The sequence below is a fragment of the Solanum stenotomum genome, chromosome 2 (assembly GCF_019186545.1).
Source record: "Solanum stenotomum isolate F172 chromosome 2, ASM1918654v1, whole genome shotgun sequence".
In the NCBI taxonomy this organism is placed as follows: Eukaryota; Viridiplantae; Streptophyta; class Magnoliopsida; order Solanales; family Solanaceae; genus Solanum; species Solanum stenotomum.
Window position 1 is genome coordinate 59390639 of NC_064283.1, and position 20134 is coordinate 59410772.

The 20134-nt window shown below is 36.3% G+C and overlaps 1 protein-coding gene across 1 annotated transcript in view; it reads right to left on the reverse strand.

The window, feature by feature from the left end:
• Positions 1–20134, reverse strand: part of LOC125856156 (receptor kinase-like protein Xa21) — a 139328-nt gene that overhangs the window by 61834 nt on the left and 57360 nt on the right. Inside the window, exon 2 of the mRNA XM_049535712.1 lies at positions 9871–10020. Within this exon, the coding sequence (XP_049391669.1) occupies positions 9871–10020 (150 nt within the window). The remainder of the gene's footprint in view (positions 1–9870; positions 10021–20134) is intronic.

Consider the following 20134-nt stretch of genomic DNA (forward strand, 5'->3'; position numbering starts at 1 on the left):
AGTTGTTTGATAGGTCAAGATACTGCAGATTTTGGAGTTCCCCGAATCTGGTTGGTATCATTCCTGAAAAGTGGTTACTGTAAAGATATAGTTCTACAATGGCTTTCATTCCTCCAATATCTGATGGAACTTCTCCCTCTATTGAATTCTGTGACACGTCTAGATAGAGAAGACCACTCATCTTCCAAAGGCTCAATGGAAATTTTGATGAAAATTTATTAGAACCCAAAGAAAGCTTTTGTAGAATGCTAAGATTTCCTAAGCATTCTGGAATTAATCCAGAGAGTTCATTACCATACAAATATAATTTAACCAAATTAGATAAATGGCATACCACCTCTGGAATATGTCCCTGCAATTTATTGTTAGTTAGATAGAGCCCTTGGAGTTGTTTAAGCTTACCAACATCAGAAGGAATACTCCCTATCAAGTTGTTTCCTTGAATGTCTAGGGAAGTAAGACCGCTCATGTTGCCTATACTTGTGGGGATGAGGCCATTGATGTGTGCATCTCCTATATAAAAGTTTTGAATAGTAGATGAAAGATTCCCAATAGAATTGGGCAGAACGCCATTCAATGGATTGGAACCCACTTGTAGATATTTCAACATCCTACAGTCCGCCAAAGAATTGAAGAATAACAACTCACGCTCTCTTGGTTCATTGGTAAGTTGATTAGTATGTAGAAACAGTTCTCGCAGCTCATGAAGATTTCCTAAATTAGTAGGAATAGCGCCTGTGAAAAAGTTCTGTGATAGATCCAGTATCTCAAGCTTGGAAGCATTTGTTATGAACAATGGAATTTCCCCTTCAAGCTGATTGAATTCCAAGTAAAGTTCTTTAAGGTTGGGAAGATGAAGACCTGTAGTGGTTGGAATTCTCCCTGAGAGGTTATTGAAACTGAAACCAATCACTTCCAAAGAAGAAATGTTGAAAATAGCCTCTGGAATTTGACCAATAAGATTAGAATTATTGTCAAAACTTAATCGCCTCAAATTTGATAGCTTCCCTAATTCCGGAGGAATTTGCCCCTCCATCCGATTGTCGATACAATCAAGATATTGCAGAGTGGATATATTTCCCAACGAAGTGGGAATGGTCCCTTTTATTAGATTATCACTAATATAAAGCTGCTCGAGTTTGGATAAACAATCAATATTTCTGGGTAAGTCTCCAGTTATGTTGTTGAAAGATAAGGAAAAAGCTTGGAGCTCCGTGAGTTGGCATATGTTGGAAGGAATGCAACCAGAAATTTGGTTGTGAGATATACTTAAAAAGTACAGATTCGACACAATATTCCCTTTATCTAGCAAGAGAGGACCAGAAAGGCTATTGTATCGCAGATGTATGGCAAGTAGCGATGAGATATTAAACAGTTCTGTGGGAATGGAACCTGTTAATTGATTATCAGTCAAGGACAAGTCTGCAAGTTGGCTCAGATTACCGATATCCTTTGGAATGTTGCCGCTGACTCTATTCCCAGACATACTGAAGTTCATCATTTTTGTGGCATTTCCAACAGAAGGAGGGACTATACCAGTGAGGTTATTGTTCCCGAGATTTAAGACTCTGAGCTCGGGTACATACCATGGCCCTCTCCACATTTCACCACTGAGTTCATTGAAAGCCAATGAAACTACTTGAACTCTCCGGTTTTGAAATAGACTTGTTGGTATACTTCCGTTGAGCTGATTGTTTTTAACGTCAATCACTCGCAAGCGAGGCATGTGGCCAATGCCATAAGGGATGCCACCGTGGAAGCTGTTGTTCTGGAGATTGAGAACACTGAGGAAGGACAAATTTGCCAAAGATGGGGAAATTGTGCCTTGAAGTTGCAAATTAGGAAGAGCCAAAGCCACTACCCTTTGCCTTTTTGGAGTGCACGTGACGCCGATCCAAGAGCAAAACGAAGCATTCTTGGTCCAATTATTGGCCAAAAAATGATTAGGACTTGTAATAAGATTTTGGAAAGCTAGTAGAGCTTGTTGGTCAGTCTCATTTGAGGAAGCAAATGATATAGAAAATTGAATTAGAAAGAAAAGAATCAATAAGACAATGTTCTTCTTCATGATTGATTCAAAGCTTGATTTGTTTTTCAAATGTATTATATAGCAACCAACACCTTTGTAGTTTTGTTGTTGACTTGACCGAACAATTGGTATTTGCCCAAGTCTTTACGATATCACTATTTCCATACTATCACATCAATCATACAATACATTAATTTCTTTCGTATGGAATGGTCCTTCAAATTGAAATTATTTGATAACATACTAAAATGTTGAATGAATTCTATTTCATATATTTATAGGGAACCCTATTTATAATCTATGGTTTGTTCATCATTATTATTATTAAGGTAACTCTTTCCACTAGAAATTTGCTTGTGTGTATATGTGTGTTATTAAAATTTGGGGAATACAAAATAATATTCTTCTAAAAAATTGGTGTCCTGTACTTCTATTTTTTTTTTTCCAAATTTTATTCTATAGTTAATAACAGTTGTGAACATATATATTATGAAGTCATATTAAAACTTCATGGAGTAGGAATATGACATTTAACATGAACATCAACCAAACAGGTTCAACTGAACCCCCTTGCACCCCTCTATCTCCGATATCCTTACAAGAACATCCGATAGTATAGTTACGAAACCCATTAAAGTTGTGTTCTGTACTATTTTTTTCAACCACTCTTCATTTAATTTGTGTGTATGTTTGTTGTTTATATGACATAGTCTGAATCAATAAGAAATTTGACAAGGCAATGAGAACTTTTGAAATTTTTAGTCTTAAATATGTTATTATATTTGTATGACTATAATTTATTTATTTTCTCACTATAGATAAAATGAAATACTATATTATATTTTTTACAAACGTACTAATGAAGTTAAATGGTTTTGATTTCCACAAACTTATTTGTGGGGGTATTTCACATTATTGAAATGTCATCACATTGAGGAATTGCGTAATCTAAGGGTTAAGGAAATTGATTGAGAAAAGTCAGTTAACTTAAATTATTTTTAAAAATAATTATATATATATATATATATATATATATAAAAGGTTGCATTATATATATGGTACAAACCCAAGTCAACCTAAGGGGTCATGCAGTGTAAGACAAGTTTGGAAAAAATGCATGTTGCTTGACCTAAGTTACCATCACAACCCCACATGCATTTATCATCTTTGGACCAACTAACCTGTAATAATACATTTTTTAAAAAATGAAGGCTTAATTGGTAATTTAATTGGATAAGAAAAAAATAAAAATGAAATTGGTAATTTAATTGATTTGAGAAGAAATTAAGGATTCCCACAGACTTTTATTGCAATGTCATCTCACATTGGCCAACTTTATAAAGGCAAAAACATATGGATATATATTGTATGGTCCAGAACCAAGTCAATGGGAGTCTCCATAGTCTAAGATAAGTTTAGAAAAAAACATGTTGTTTGACCTTTTGTTATTGGGGCAGTACAAAATTTAGGTGTGAAATTTTACTAATGGTAATAAATACTGTACATGAACCTATAACTTTAAAAATATAATGTATTTAATGTTGATTAGAAATCTTACAGGTAAATTCTGAATTTGTCTTTGATCACGCTATCAATAATTGAATAGTCTATAAAATGTTTTTGCAACAAACACATTTTGTAGAAATAAATTATAAATTATTTAAGTGTAGTTCTACTCTTAGATAAGAGTAAATTGGTTTTGAACAGACTAATAAAGGTGAGTGATTGTGATTTCATGAGATTTTTCTTTGGAGCTAACAAAGAAGATATCAACAGTAAATTTTGGTAGTATCAAGACCCAAAAGTTGAGGTCATGATGACACACACCCCGAGAATCCCAAAAAAGTGTGTAAGCCGAAAGAAATACACATAAGAGACTCCCGAAGGGAAGTCAGACCACAAACGATAAGAAACAACAAAGAATATCCCCAAAACCTGGTAGCATAAGTATAACAAACATCTAATACATTTTTAGAATGTGAAATACATCTCAAGTCTTCGAAAAGAAAGTTAAAAACTTTAAATGATAGAAGGAGACTAATGGTAATCCGGAAAACAGGATCTCACCGCAACTCCGAAAGAGAGAACTTCGTTGGATCCAATCAATTGATACGATGCTCACCCTGACTAGAATCTGCATATATAGCCAATCTGGACTTGTTTTAGTTGTTAACATGTTATTGTAGTTACACTATTGAATTAATTTCACGTATAGTTACTGAACTACTATGACAATAGACGTTATACTTTTTACTTGTGAGAAAGAATCATTGAGTTTGAATTAAAGAAGGAGTCTCACTTGAAGTAAAACTCTTCAAGTGACTTGTGAATTGATGTGTTGGAGTTCAACTACAAACACAAAAGAATCAAGAAGTTTGATTTGAAGGAGTCTAAAATCACAAAGAAGTCAGAATTATTTGACTTTGAGTTCTCTAAAGAGGAAAAGTGTTAAAAAGAATTTCACAAAGGAAGAGTCTTTGAAGGATGATGGAGTTGTTTATTGGAATGAGGAGTTTCAAAGTCTTTGCAACTTTTCTGTATCCAAAGAGATTGCATTTCATCCTTGGGATGTTTCTTCTTTTTGAATTGATCCCCTTTTTGCACTAGTGTTGAATTGATCTTCTTTTTGCACTAGTATTAATTTGAGTCTGATCCCAAAATGTTGAAAAAGAAAAGTAGAGAAAGTAAAACAAAAGAAAATTGATGGTCAGAAATCTCTAAAGTTGGTTCCATTTTGAGATTTCGTATTGCTTTCTTTGCTCATACGATGCCTCTTGTTGCTGTGATGAATATGTATTGTTAGCATCCGTTGGTCTGCAGATTTGGTTGGTACGTAGGAATGTTGGGTGGAAGCCAATAAATTTAAATTTTACACTACATGTAGTGTATATAAGGTGCAGATGTTATGTTACTTATTTTGTTTCAATTCCGAAAGAGTGATTTGCTTAGCTCGGTGGAAAGCATCACAATAATCATCTTACTTATTAAAATTAAAAAATTGAAGTTCTGAAATGAAAGACAAACGGCTAAAAGACACATGACCAAGATGTTGATGCCACAAAACTATCTGGTCTTTATTGACAAAAGAGCTAAAACTAATGCTTGGCTTTGAAAATAATAAAGGCTATTCTTCAGTTTACCCATGCTGATCAGCTTCCTCGTGGCTAAGTCCTTAGAACACAAAAGGAAGGGAAAAAATGAGCAACACAATTCAATGATTGTGTCAGCTTACTGATAGAAATAAGGTTGCAAGCAAATATGGGTACGTGTAATACATGATTTAAGGCTATTGAAGAATTAAGAGCCACATCTCCACAAGTATTAGCAGTAACAGATGAACCATCAGGAATAGTTATATTAGAATCAAAGAGAAGCTTTCTTTCATTAGACAAAAAATTCTTCTGACAAGTCATATGATCAGACGCTCCTGAATCTAATGTCCATTTATAATTAGCGGCAGGAAAAGTAACAGCCTTACCAGCAAAGTTAGCCATTGAATCAATACCCTTGGAGTTATTGAGGCTTAAAAGAGACATGAGCTGGTTATATTGTTCTTCTGATAAACCACTTATTGGGGGAGGATTCAACACGTTCAACTTCTAATGTTCGATTGGAATTAGCTGACTTACCCTTTCCTTTTCTATTGTTTTCCCACCAATCTGGATAGCCATATAGTTCAAAACATTTTTCCTTGGTGTGTCTCCACCGTTTGCAGTGATCACAAAATAGTTTTGATACATCACAATTACTTGACAATTGATGAGAGTTGAAAGTCTTGGTGTTGCTCTTGAAGCAAATGCCGCCCCCTCCAATAAATTATTTCCTTTGCTTGTAGTGAGTTGTTGTTGTCGTTCTTCCTGTGAAACTAATCCATACACATGAGCAAGAGTTGGTAATGGTTCAGTATTTAAGATCTGAGCTCGAACAACATTAAACTTGTCATTCAATCCCATAAGAAATTGATGAACCTTCTCTTTTTCCCTTTCTGCCATGTATTGCTTAATAGCACCACAACTGCAGTTCGGTAATTGAGAATATGATCCATATTCATCCCATAATCCCTGCAATTTTGTGTAGTAAATACTCAATGTTTGATCATGTTGTTGTGTATTTACGATCTCCATCTTCAACTGGTGAACTCGAGAAGCATTCCCTTGCGAAAATCGCTCCTCCAAATCTTTCCAAAGTTCACATGCCGTATCAAAGAAAGCTACACTACTGTGAAGGGAGGGATGAAGAGAGTTGAAAAGACAAGATATTACCATAAAATTCCCTTTAATCTAGGCAGCTTCGTTTGTAGAGTTTGATGTGGGTCGCTGAAGACTGCCATCAACGAAGCCTAACTTTGATTTAGCCAACAAGGAATTCTTCATGGCCCTCCTCCACGTCAAATAATTATCTTGTATGAGGAAACATGTCACCAGAAACACTCCAGGATTATCAGTTGGTTGCATCGTGTATGGAGAACTGGCAGCTTCGTTATTGTTTCCCGTCATTATTTTGTTATTGTTTACTAATGCTCTGATACCATGATTAATGTGGTAAAACAGAGTATCGATCTTATTATAATAATGAAAGAGCAAGGTGCTCTTTTATAGATACAAAATACAGGAACAACCGATGTAGTTAACCCCTACGAGAATACAAACTCTATACGATACAAACTGTATACCAGATCTTGATAATTCAAAATTCAAATTAATGCATATCTATAACTAACTACTAAGTACACTATTAATGGTCTTAAACAAGCCCCGTGAGCTTGGTATACTACATTGCGCAATCATCTACAGAAAATGGGATTTATCAAGTCTGAATCTGATGTTTCTCTGTTTATTTTGAAGGATTTGGCTGCAACTATTTATGCACTCATCTATATATGTTGACGACATTTTGATCGCAGGAAGTCATCCCAGCTTGATTAGACATGTTATTGATTCTTTGGTTCTTGGTTTTCATTGAAGGATCTTGGTTACTTAGACTACTTTCTAGGTGTCCAAGTTAAAAAAGTGTCAGATGGTCTTATTATCTCTCAATCCAAATACATTCATGATATTGTCTGAATTGGATATGCAAGATTGTAAAGGAGTCCTGACTCCAATGTGCTCCGGTAAACTACCTCGGGCAGCTGATGGTTCTCCGTCTGCTCATGCTACACTCTACAGGCGCACCCTTGGGAAGTTACAAGATTTATCATTCACACGGCCTGATATTTAACAACTTCAGGTCTTAGAATTCTTCGCAACTCAGACAACAATCTTTACATGTACGCTGATGCCAGGCGGAGACCCGTATGACAGAATATCCACATCAGGTTTTGTTCTTTTCTTTGGGCCCAATCCAGTGAGTTGGTCATCCAAAAAGCAACAAGTTGTAGCTCGCTCATCCAATGAAGCAGAGTACAAATCAGTTGCCAATGCGCTTGCCGAACTCATATGGGTGCGCAACTTGCTCAATGAATTGCGTATCACCATTCCAAATACACCCACAATCTTTTGTGACAATGTTGGTGTCACTTATCTCTATCATAATCCAGTATTTCATAGCCGTATGAAACATATTGCTGTGGACTTCTGTTATGCTACGAACCAAGTTCAAGCGCATCATGTTCTTGTCACACACACTCACGCTTGTGATCAACTTGCTGATACATTTACCAAGCCATTGCCAAAACCAGCCTTTGGACGGTGTCATTCCAAGTTAGGCATTGTTGCACTACACCTAACTTGAGGGGGTGTATTAAGCATTAGTTACTGTAATTGTTAGTTAAGGTAAGAGTTACTGTTTTAGAGTATCAATAGAAGACTCCCCCTATTGTTTAGGAGTACAGGTTGTAGTTAGTTTCCTTAAATTTAGCTGTAGGTTGTACTTATCTATTGTATTTAAAGTTTGGGTACTGAATGAATAAGATTATCTTTTCGACTACTTTTCCCAAACTGATTTTATAACTTTCTCCCATCCATGTAATCTAGTGTGGGTTCCAAAAACAATTGCCAATGGACATGAAACGCTTTGAAGGATCAGAGCAGCTGCCCCATCTTCTCTGTTATTGTTATGCGTGTACTAATATTTGCTTGTACTCCCTCTGTCCACTTTTAATTGTCATCTTGTGCTTTTCGAAAGTCAATTTGATTAATTTTCAAAGTTAAATTAGATTATATTAATTCGATACAATTTAGATAGTAATCACATGTGCAAAGCTTTGATGCAGAAATTGTTTTTTCAGTTTTCATATGTTTGACAAACACTCTGAAGTAGAAACAGAAGATGAAGCTACTTGGTCATAGGCTTTCTTTCCCATTGCTTCTTCCACTGTTCTAAAGAATGCTTCTTTTACTACCTAAACAATCAACTTTAGCTTCTTTACAATATCAATACATACTGTTCTGATACCGAGTCCAAGTGATGTTCCTCTATATAATAAACTCATGAATATAACAGAAGCCTCACACGTATTACCGGCTCCATCCTGAATATAGAAGCTGCAAAATGAATGTTGCTGGGACTTTGCATAAATCTTGAAGGTAAACTAATTGCTAGCATCATTAAATCAGGTCCTGAAGTCGTCAAGTACAAGAGATTTCCAAATTCCAATCAAACTTCTATAATACGAAGCATCACACTATCCGGCTCCAAGTACAAGGAACTGTTTTGCAATTTGCATTCTGAAATAAATTGTAAGAAAGTGAAACAGGTTCACACTTTCCGATCACATTCTGGTTTATTCAAGCATTCAAAACATAGCTACAAATAAAGAAAGTGAAACAGGTCCAAACTACTCAAATCTGAAATCACAAAATGCAACACTCAAGTACAAACAGTACGAACGACTAAAGAAACCAGGTAAACAAAAAGCATCATATTAACTTGCAGCTCAGAAAAGAACACCATCCGAAGCGATGCTGATCACTTCTATGTTTCAAGAAATGTATTCTTGATTTTGTTAAGCCTCTTGACTACATCCTTCATAGTTATTCTTGATTCTGGCATTTCCTTTGTGCAATCTAAAGCCAATTCTATCATGGAGGCTATGCAGATTTCACTTTTACAAGTGATTTGTTCTTCCTCGGAAAAGAGATTGACATCCACAACTTCCATCATAGTCCCTGAAAATGATTGTGTGATCCATTTCCTCAAGTCAAGATTTTATTGCATTTTTTTTCTTCTGTTGGCCTTCTTTTGCTCAAAACCTCCATCAACATGATGCCATAGCTGTAAACATCACCACTAGCAGACACTATTCCCTCCAAGCCATATTCTTAGAAAAGGATTGAAGAAAAGTTACTCAATTGAAATACAACAATAATTCTGCATAAATGAAGACTTGCTTTTTTTTTACTTCTACAACTTAGATTGAAGAAAAGTTTCTCTTAATATAATTATGATAAGAGAAAATCAACGAGAGTAGATTTTTTATACCTGGTGCAATGTATCCAAGGGTGACCAATGTTTCTGTATGTGCCACAGACTTGCTGACAACTAAAATCTTAGAGATTCCAAAATCACCAACATGAGCCACCATATCGTCATCCAAAAGAACGTTGCCTGGCTTTAAGTTGCAATGAACTATTGGAGTGACATGAGCATGATGTAGATATTCAACTGCCAATAGCTGCATCAAGCATTACAGTGACTCTTTGATGAAGGTTCAAGTTGCGATCTTCTTTGTACAGCCAATTCTCAAGACTTCCATTGGGCATAAATTGCAGAACTAAGGCTCTTATATAGTCACTAGAACATGTAGTAATCACTGGAACAAGATTTCTGTGTCTAACATTTCTCATCACTTCGCATTCGGTATCAAACCTCTTGCATACTTGCTCATTTTCCAAATCGAGAACCTTAATGGCCACTGCAGTTCCACCAAACAATGTGCCTTTGTACACAGAGCCAGAGCTTCCCTCACCAATTAAATTGGATTCATCAAAATTATTTGTTGCTCGTTGAATCTCGTGATAAGAAACTAATTGATGAGTCCCGATCTCCGGTACCTTCTCCACATCGTTGGACTTCCCTTTCTTCTGTCGTTTCATCATCAGAAAGGATGCAATAACCACTGGAGTAACAAATTTTAGCAGAACCTCCTTAAGCTTTGATTGTTTTCCAGGATTAGTGATAGCACAAGAAGGAATCTCCAATATGTGCATTCCGCAAAGACCTTTGTTACCAAGAAATGATTGCAGAGTGGAATTTGCAAACACACCATCACTCTGTATTTCACCTTCTAAATCATTAGATGAAACATTAATGCTTTTAAGGTAGGAGAGTTTTTCCAATGACTTAGGAATAGTACCTGACAACGCATTTAAAGACAAATCTAAGAATTCTAAGCTTATCAAGTTGGCAAAGGATAATGGAATTTGGCCAAAACATGAATTTCGATAGGTCAATGTACTGCAGTTTTGGAGTTCCCCGAATCTGGTTGGTATCACACCTGAAAAGTGGTTATTGTGAAGATATAGCTTTACAATGGCTTTTAGTCCTCCAATATCTGATGGAAGTTCTCCCTCTATTGAATTTTGTGACACACTTAGATAGAGAAGACCACTCATCTTCCAAAGGCTCAACGGAAATTTTGATGAAAATTTATTAGAACCCAAAAAAAGGTGTTGTAGCATGCTAAGATTTCCTAAGCATTCGGGAATTAATCCAGAGAGCTCATTACCACTCAGAAATAGTTTAACCAAATTAGATAAATGGCATACCGCCTATGGAATATGTCCCTGCAATTTATTGGTAGATAGAGACAGCCCTTGGAGTTGTTTAAGCTTACCAACATCAGAAGGAATACTCCCTATCAAGTTATCTCCTTGAATGTCTACGGCAGTAAGACCGGTCATGTTGCATCTCCTATACTTGTGGGGATGAGGCCTCTAATATGTGCAACTCCTATATACAGGCTTTCAATAGTAGATGAAAGATTCCCAATAGAATTGGGCAGAATGCCATTCAACGGATTGGAACCCGTACTTGTAGATATTTCAACATCCTACAGTCCGATAAAGAATTGAAGAATAACAACTCACACTCTCTTGGTTCATTGGTAAGTTGATTAGTATGTAGAAGTAGTATTTGCAGCTCACGAAGATTTCCCAAATTGTTAGGAATAGTTCCTGTGAGAGAGTTATCATCTAGCGATATTATCTGAAGCTTGGAAGCATTTGTTATGGACAATGGAATTTCCCCTTCCAGCTGATTGTCTCCCAAGTAAAGTCCTTCAAGATTTGGAAGATGAAGACCTGTAGTGGCTGGAATTCTCCCTGAGAGGTTGTTGAAACTGAAATCGATCATTTCCAAAGAAGAGATGTTGAAAATAGCCTCTGGAATTTCACCAATTAGATTAGAATTATGGTGAAAGGTAAATTTCCTCAAATTTGATAGCTTCCCTAATTCCGGAGGAATTCGCCCCACTATGCGATTGTTTCCACAATTAAGATTATGCAGATTGGAAATATTTCCCAATGAAGAGGGAATAGTCCCTTTTATTAGATTATCACCAATATAAAACTCCTGGAGCTTGGATAAACAACCAATATTTCTGGGTACGTCTCCAGTTATGTTGTTGTACGATATGGACAAAAGTTTGAGCTCTGTGAGTTGGCATATGTTGGAAGGAATGCAACCAGATATTTGATTGTCAGATATACTTAATAACTCTAGATTTGACACAAAATTCCCTTCACCAAGCAAGAGAGGACCGGAAAGTGTATTGCTTGCCAGAGTTAAATAAAGTAGGGATGAGATGTTAAACAGTGGTGCAGTAATGGAACCTGTTAATTGATTATCTCTCAAGTTCAACTCTACAAGTTGGCTCAGATTACCAATTTCCTTAGGAATGTTGCCGCTGACTCTATTCCCAGACAAACTAAATTTCATCATTTTTGTGGCATTTCCAACAGAAAGAGGGATCGTACCAGTGAGGCTATTGTACCTGAGATTTAAGACTCTGAGTTTGGGTACATACCATGGCCCTCTCCACATTTCACCACTGAGTTCATTGAAAGCCAATGAAATTACTTGAATTCTTCGGTGTTGAAATAGACTTGTTGGTATACTTCCATTGAGTTGATTGTTTTTAACATCAATGACTCGCAAGTGAGGCATGTGGCCAATGCCATAAGGGATGCCACCGTGGAAGCTGTTGTTCTGGAGATTGAGAACACTGAGGAAGGACAAATTGGCCAAAGATGGGGAAATTGTGCCTTGAAGTTGCAAATTAGGAAGAGCCAAAGCCACAACCCTTTGCCTTTTTTAGAGTGCACGTGACACCGACCCAAGAGCAAAAAGAAGCATTCTTGGCCCAATTATTGGCCAAAAAATGATTAGGACTTGTAATAAGATTTTGGAAAGCTAGTAGAGCTTGTTGGTCAGTCTCATTAGAGGAAGCAAGTGATATAGAAAATTGGATTAGAAAGAGAAGAATTAATAAGAAAACGTGCTTTTCCATATGATATATAATGTTTCAGGGGAATTAATTTGTGTGTGTTGTATTCCAATGATCAAAGTTACTCCACTATATATAAATAAAATGTTGAAAAGTATAGACTATAATTTCCAAAATGTGAAAATGGATTCATACGGAGGAGGAAAATAAGTAACAAACAGATTAATGTAAAGACGGAGTAAAGACGCAAAAAGAAAAAAGACACTAATGGGTTGTGTTTCACAAAACGAAATAAATGTTACTATCAATTTTCTATATATAGTTAAGAGCCAAGTCAATAAGAGTCAATCTTTCAAATCAACTTACAAGGCTGTGTTACACAACACACATTCACTAATTAGCACAAAATGGAAGAAATTTTAATGTTTTCTTTTGAAGAAGTCAAATGTGACACACACTACTACACACATTGTCATGTGTGATTTCACTTTTTTTTTTAAAAATCTATTTTATTATTTTTATTTTTGTTTTCTTTTAATTCCAAAATATAATATATTCAAAATGCGAAAACAGATTAATATGGATGAGGAAATAAGTAGCAAAAAGATTAATGTGAAAACAAATTAAAAGGAGGAAAATAAGAAGAGGAATGTATCCATTTTTTCCTTGACAGTTGACACCACTTGGTTTATGTTTCACAGAATGGAATAAAAGTGGGTTACTTGGACTATTTTTTTGGGTGTCGAAGTTAAAAAAAGTGTCAGATGGCCGTCTTATTCTCTCTCAATCCAAATACATTCATGATATTTTGTCTGAATTGGATATGCAAGATTGTAAAGGAGTCTTGACTCCAAATGTGCTCCGGTTAACTACCTCGGGCAGCAAATGGTTCTCCACAGGGGCGGAGCCAGCCTTCTGTTAGGGGGTTCATCCTGTTGGGTATTATTTGCCCTAAGTTTCTTACCATAAATAGGTTTTCCTTTTAGAAAAAGGTTTAGCATTGGCTAGCCTTTTTCTTATAGGAAAATGGTTTAAGATTGGCTAGCCCTTTTCTTGTAGGAAAAGGTTTAGGACTCTATAAATAGAGGCTTGGTCCTTCTAACTTAATCAACATTCACAATGTAGTCCTAGGGGCTTTGAGAGTTTTTGTTATGGGGGAGAATTTGCGGGACACAAGCTTGATACATTATCGCTTGTGTGAACCTCTCATGTATTCCGAGTGAATTGGTTGAGGTTGTTTCTCTCTATATTTTGTACTCTCATATTTATAGTGGATTGCTCATCTCCTTTGTGGATGTAGGTCGATTGACCGAACCACGTTAAAACTTTGTGTCTTTTGGTATATTTCTCGTTTGTCTTCTTGTTCGTGGTCTTTCGAGGGTTGATTTGCTAGCTTCCGCATTACACCTAATTATTTCGGTCCTAACACATCCGAACCCCCTTCGGCGGAAAATATACTATTTATATATGGTTAAAATTATTTTTGAGGTAGATATAGTAGATGTTGAACCCCCTTCGATTAGTTCGTGTGTTTAGTTCTTTAGATTTTGAAACCCCTTATTAAAAATCCTATCTCCGCCACTGGTTCTCTACCTGCTCATGCTACACTCTACAGGCACACCCTTGGTAAGTTACAAGATTTATCATTCACACGGCCTGATATTTCTTATGCTGTGAACTATTGGGATATATACTATTAACCATAAGTTAAGATATAATATTTATTATAGAATAAATATTTGCTCAGTTATAATAGATCATATATCTGTTTATGGTGTCTGTTTCCTTATATAGTAGATGATTTAGAGTGTAGAGTTTTAGCTTATACACAGAGGATTAAATCATCGGATCTTATAAGTATAAAGGTTTTTGTTCACAATCTAGGATGGAAATTGGACATGCCATCGGTACGATTGTAGCACAAGATTATATGTAATTTATCTTGATTATGGGAACGATATAATTCCAATTACTTGTGCTAGTGCATTTTGTATGTATTGAACGGGACCGAATAGAGATAGTTGTTTTAGACTGACTGGCAAAAACATATTCTCTAAACTATTAAATGTACTTATATTCTCAATATTGATATAACTATTATGATCTGTATATATTAATTATCGTTTTGATTTATGAAAAGGTGAGATTCTGAGATGGGTCAATATATCTGGTAGATTGGATGATAATAATATATATTGGTGAAATAATAAGTTAGTTGATGGAATCCATATCTCGTTATAGAGATTGATTGATATGCCTTTTTGAGAAACTTATAAGTTTTCATCGTGTCAAACCTTGCAAGTGGATTTATGAATCTGACACATGAAATAAGTTAAGTAGTGCTCTAAAGGAAATTAATCATTAAGTTAAATTCGTCAGTAATTTAATTTATTGATTAGTATCTGTAATCTTAACATGGGGAATTACATAAGTGTTTAATGGGGAATTTCGAAATATAAATAGAGGAGTGCAATTACGAATTTCTAGTGGAATGATTTGTAATTTATTATGGTAAGAATAATTCAAATTAATTATTTGGAATTATTTCCATAATAGAAAGCCTCAGTAATTAATTCTGTGGTCCCTAGTGCCCATATTTAACTAAAACTTAGAATCTTATTTCTAAAGGGAAAAGGGGAGACAAGCGTTAGTTTCCTTATAAAAAGAAAACTATTTTTCGGTTGATGAAAAATAACGTGTGTTTTGGTTCTCCTCTTTGGATTGGGAGGAAATCTCTATAATTAGGGATTCTTCTAACCCTAGAAAGATGAGAAGGTTTCTATTCATACTTGCCCACCCAAGTATTGAGAGAGTTCGGATGTGAACTTGGGATCATTGTAGAAGACTACAAAGTTGTTGTCTATCGTGTGGATTCACTTGAAGGTCTGTCTAATTCATGGATTCGTTTGAAGGTATCTGTTCACACTTCAAGAGGTAATTCTAGAATTAAATTTTTGTAAGTTTATGTGTTCTAGCATATTATAGGTGTTCTAGCATAAACGATTTGGTTATTTATATATAGTTTATGTACATATAGTTTCCCAACAGTCAACAAACTATCACAGTTTATGCATGAACACTGGAAGGCAGTTAAGAGGATACTATGGTATCTTAAAGCCACAACAACTTCAGGTCTTCGAATTCTTCGCAACTTAGACAACAATCTTTACATATACATTGATGCCGATTGGGCTGGAGACCGAATGACAGAATATCCACATCAGGTTATGTTCTTTGTTGACACCCAATTTTGGACCTCCACAATATAAATTAATCATTTCGAGCTTCTTCAATTTTAAACGATTTAAAAGAATTAGTTTTATAAAATTTCAAAAAAAAAAAAATAGTTTGAAAGTTATTTTAAATAGTTTTTTTTACTTTTTATAATTTTTAAATAAAATATATGTTTTTGCATAGTTATGTATATAATTAGTATATTTTATGAATATTCAAAAATTACCTCGAAAATATTTTATTTTAAGTAAATGTTTTGTTAATTGGTTTAGCTTAATTATAGTTTATATTTTCAAATCAATTACTTTACAAGTAAATTAATTATTTTAGTTCGTTAAGAGTAAGAAGCTCAATAATTAATCAATACTAATTCGTCTTATTTGGTTTTAGCCTAATTCGCCAATTAAATTAAATTTTCCTAATTTCTTAACTCTAATCGGCATCCATTGAAATCCACCTAGCCATCTTTCTATTGCAAATATAGCCATTTCTATTTCATCATTTACCAATCTTTCGAACCAATTTTGGACCATTTCAAGTGACCCAAATTAATCCAAAACCTTAACCCACTTTTTTATTCCCAGCCAACCCAATCCAATTCCAGCAAATACAATACCAGCAGCCCACCAAATTCATTACCGACCCAATTTCCCCTAATTCCCATCCCACACTCATTTACCTGATCCGGCCCACTTTTCTATTCACAAAACAAGACCAAGAAGCAGTAACTCACAAGAGACAATCACAACGTCAATTCCAAATAGACGGAAGCAACATCAATACACGCCAGAACGACAACAACGGCTCCAAACGACGTCTTTTCCGTCAAGATACATGGTAGGTTCACACCTTGGACGCTCCCTGATGATTTTTCTTTAAATGGTGTCACACTGAAAGAAATGAAGCTCCCTGATGATTTTTCTTCTCCTTCTCATGAGTGTCTCTACTCATTTTTTTTTTTGACTTATTACGGATGCCTAGTGACGGACTGTTGGTTTAAACATTAAATGTATCTTAGTTGTTTGAAGCATAGGACAGGTACTTGGGTTTGTTGTTGTTTTGTTTGTGAATGTTGACTCATGATCTTGAAGCTACTTCATGTTGTTCAAGGTTCTTTTATCGAAAATTGATGGTCCTTTGTGCTAAGTGTGCCTCTTACTGCTAAAGAGTCAACCCCAGGCGTTTTACATTTGATAACTATTGTTTTGATAGGATATAGCTTTAGTCATTGATTTTGGTTCTCCGTATTAATTAACTTAGACTCCGGTTGCGGCCATTTGTTTTAAAATCTACCCAACAACTAATTAGCATGAACATGTTTATTTTGATTGGTCTTAGCCTAGTATGCTTAAGGAGATTTCTGTCGTTTCTTTTGGTTTGGTTAACATTAATTTCCTGTTGTCGGGTTGCTTCACAATTTGTCTAGTTCAGCATGTGTGTTTGCTTTCTTTTACTTACTGGTTTAAGTCGAGTGTTCGTTATCCTCACTCTTTGTTCGAATAAAGTCTATGCTCCCTGCCTAGTTTAATTTTTTGTCAAAATTGCTTGTTGCTAGGATCTATTTTTTCCTTTCATTTAGTGTTAAGTTTCGCGATCTCTATTTAGTTTGGTCTTAATATGGTACTTCATTTGAAAATGGTCATTTGGAGATTTATCTTTAAATGTTTGATTACCATGTTTGGGTTGTTGAAACTATGTTGGTTTAAGCGATATTGCTAGTTTCCTACTTGATCATTTCTACCTGCCCTTCCTATGTTCCTAATTCTATTCGAGAGTAATGCTTCGGTATTCATGGTCTATGCTTACTGTTTTCTCCGATTCAAGTTTCGAAAGAAAATTAAGTTTGGTCGTTTGTGCGAGTCTCGCACTTTAAAATATTGCTCACTGTTTATCGATGTAATGACCCTCTTGGTCATTTCTGTGTCTTGCCTTCTGTGTGTTGTTTAGAGCGTTCCTATAGCGACCCCAAGTCATTTATGACTTGCTGGGACTGATAGTTCGGTCACCTGGTCGTTCGTTTGGTCTTGGTGTGAGTTTTTGTGTTTTGGAGCTTATGAACCTTGAACGATCATTTTCGATCAAAAGTTTAAGAAGATGACATCGGAATCCAATTCTGACGATTTCATCAGCTCCGGAAGGGTCATTTTAGGCTAGTAGCATAGTCGACATGACTCCCGAGGTTTTCAGTGTGAGTCGGTGCGATTAGGCGTTTTAGCTTTTGAATTTTGGCTTAAGTTTGACTTTGGTCAACATTCTGAGTAAACGCGCTCGGATGAGAATTTCGTCAGCGTGGTTAGCTCCGGAATGTCGAGTTTGGTCTAGATTGACCCTTCTTTTGTGTCTGCAGGTTTTCGATATCTTTCCGAGCCCTTTTGTGGGTTTTGACTTAAAAGGGCTTTTGGAAGTGGGACCCACTTTTTATCGAAATGACCTCTGATGGAAATTTCGACTGCGCCGTTGATTCTGGAATATCAAATTTGATATGGTTGCATATCTCGTTTGCGTGCACGGGGTTCCGAACGAGTTCGGAGCACCCCGTCGGAGTTTTAATTTTTGGAATTATTGCAGATTTTCTGCAATAAATGCAGAAAAATCAGCCAAAATTCCAAAACTTCAAACCCTCATCTCTCAACCGATTTGGGTGATCCAAAAGGCTAAGTTGTGAGATTTTTCGTGGGCAACGCGTTGGTGATCTCGGATAGTGATTTGGAGTCCCCGTTTGAGGTAAATTTCGAAAAATACCTGCTGCCAGACCTCTTTTTGTAAGCTTGATTTTGGAAATTTTTTAGACTTGTTTTCTTAGCCATTTTAGATCCAATTTTGGTGATTTTTGAGGCTATCTTGAGTGGTTTTTCGAGGAGAACATTGTGGTGTTGTTAGATTTTACTGTAGATTGCCCATTTTTGGTAAAAACGCTGAATTAGCTGCTGTCCCATTTCTATTCTTTTGAGAAAATTTGGGTTTTAGTTGCTTGTCCCGAGCCCCGAATTGTGTCCCATTATGGAAAATGAGCTGGGGGAACTGGTTAGGACCCACTTTTGGGGTTAATTTCAGAATTTCCTGCGCGGGTCCCACGATTCCCGTTTTGACTCCAAAATTGACCCGTCTCTGTTTGTTGTGATTTTGGTGTCTAAACGACCATATTAACGTTGTGATACTATTTTTGATAGCGGGGCAGTGTTTCGAGGACGTTCAGAAAGGGAAAGCTCCGGAGAAGTGATTTTGGAGCGCGTGTGATCGGCCTATAGGTAGGCTACGGTTTTCCTCTCTTAGATTGAGCTCGAGAATGGGAATGCATGCTGATTAGTTGGGATTTGGGTTGGGTAGTTATTGAATCTTGCATAGGTGTTAAGAAATCATGATTTTGGCCTATTTCGGGAATTATCGAGTAACTGTGAGCATGCTTTGTGTTATTAACGGACCCTCCTCGCTATGTGGAGTGCTTGCATGCTTAATTATTGTTTATTTGAAGAATTTTGGGCCTTAGTTTGGGTTTGACTAGGGCTTGCTTTAGAAATACATTATTCGGATCCAATAGGCCTTAGTTTTGCCCCGACGTCGCTCGACCGGCTTAGATCCCTGTAGACTGGTGTAGCAGACTTGAGTCTGATAGTTTGGGCCTTAGTTAAGCGATACTCTTTCTTCGACTATAGTTATCCTTATTTTCCCCGATGTTACGGCTTCACGAGTTACATCGGCGACACTAGTTCTACTTCGCGGTTTGAATTTGATTTTCGATTTGTTTCCAAGGACTTACATTGATTGGCTAAGTATGGACGGCGTTCCACGGACATTTATGAGTGTGGATCAATTAAGACTCTTTCAGCAGTTACAATGGCACCTTTATAGAGCATCCGGTTTAAGTTCCGGCCTCTATCGCCCAGATACTTATATAGAGCATCCGGTTTAAGGTCCGACCTCTATTTCCCAGATACTTATATAGAGCATCTGGTTACAGTTTCGGCCTCATATACTTGATATTTGTGATTGATTACTTGGATTTTTCTTGTGAGCATCCGGTTCGAGGTTCGTCCTCCGTACTGTCAGATTCTACCAATTAGGGTTGAGGTTCTGGTTTGATGTTCTTCGTTCTTGGGTTCTTTTATGCAATTCTCTTTAGTTATAGTTATTCAGTGTACTCGTCGGGCTTATGGGGGTCCGTTCGAGTTTTTATTTAATTTGCGCACGAGTGTACCTTCTGGGCTTATGGGGGTCCAGTTAGGTGTAGTTAGCTTATAGATTACTTTAGTTAGTTCTTTATACACTCGTGTGCATTCCATTGTTACTTAGATTTCCGCTCTTGACCCTCAGTTTGTATTATTCCTTCTTTTCATATTGCCTTTACTTTTCAAGTTCAGTCGGCCTATGATGCCTACTGGGTACCGGTTGTTTTGGTACTCATGCTACGCTCTGCATCTATTTCGTGATGCAGGTCCGGGCACTAGTAGCCAGCGTTGATCGAGCTTGGAGCAGACTGATCCGGAGAC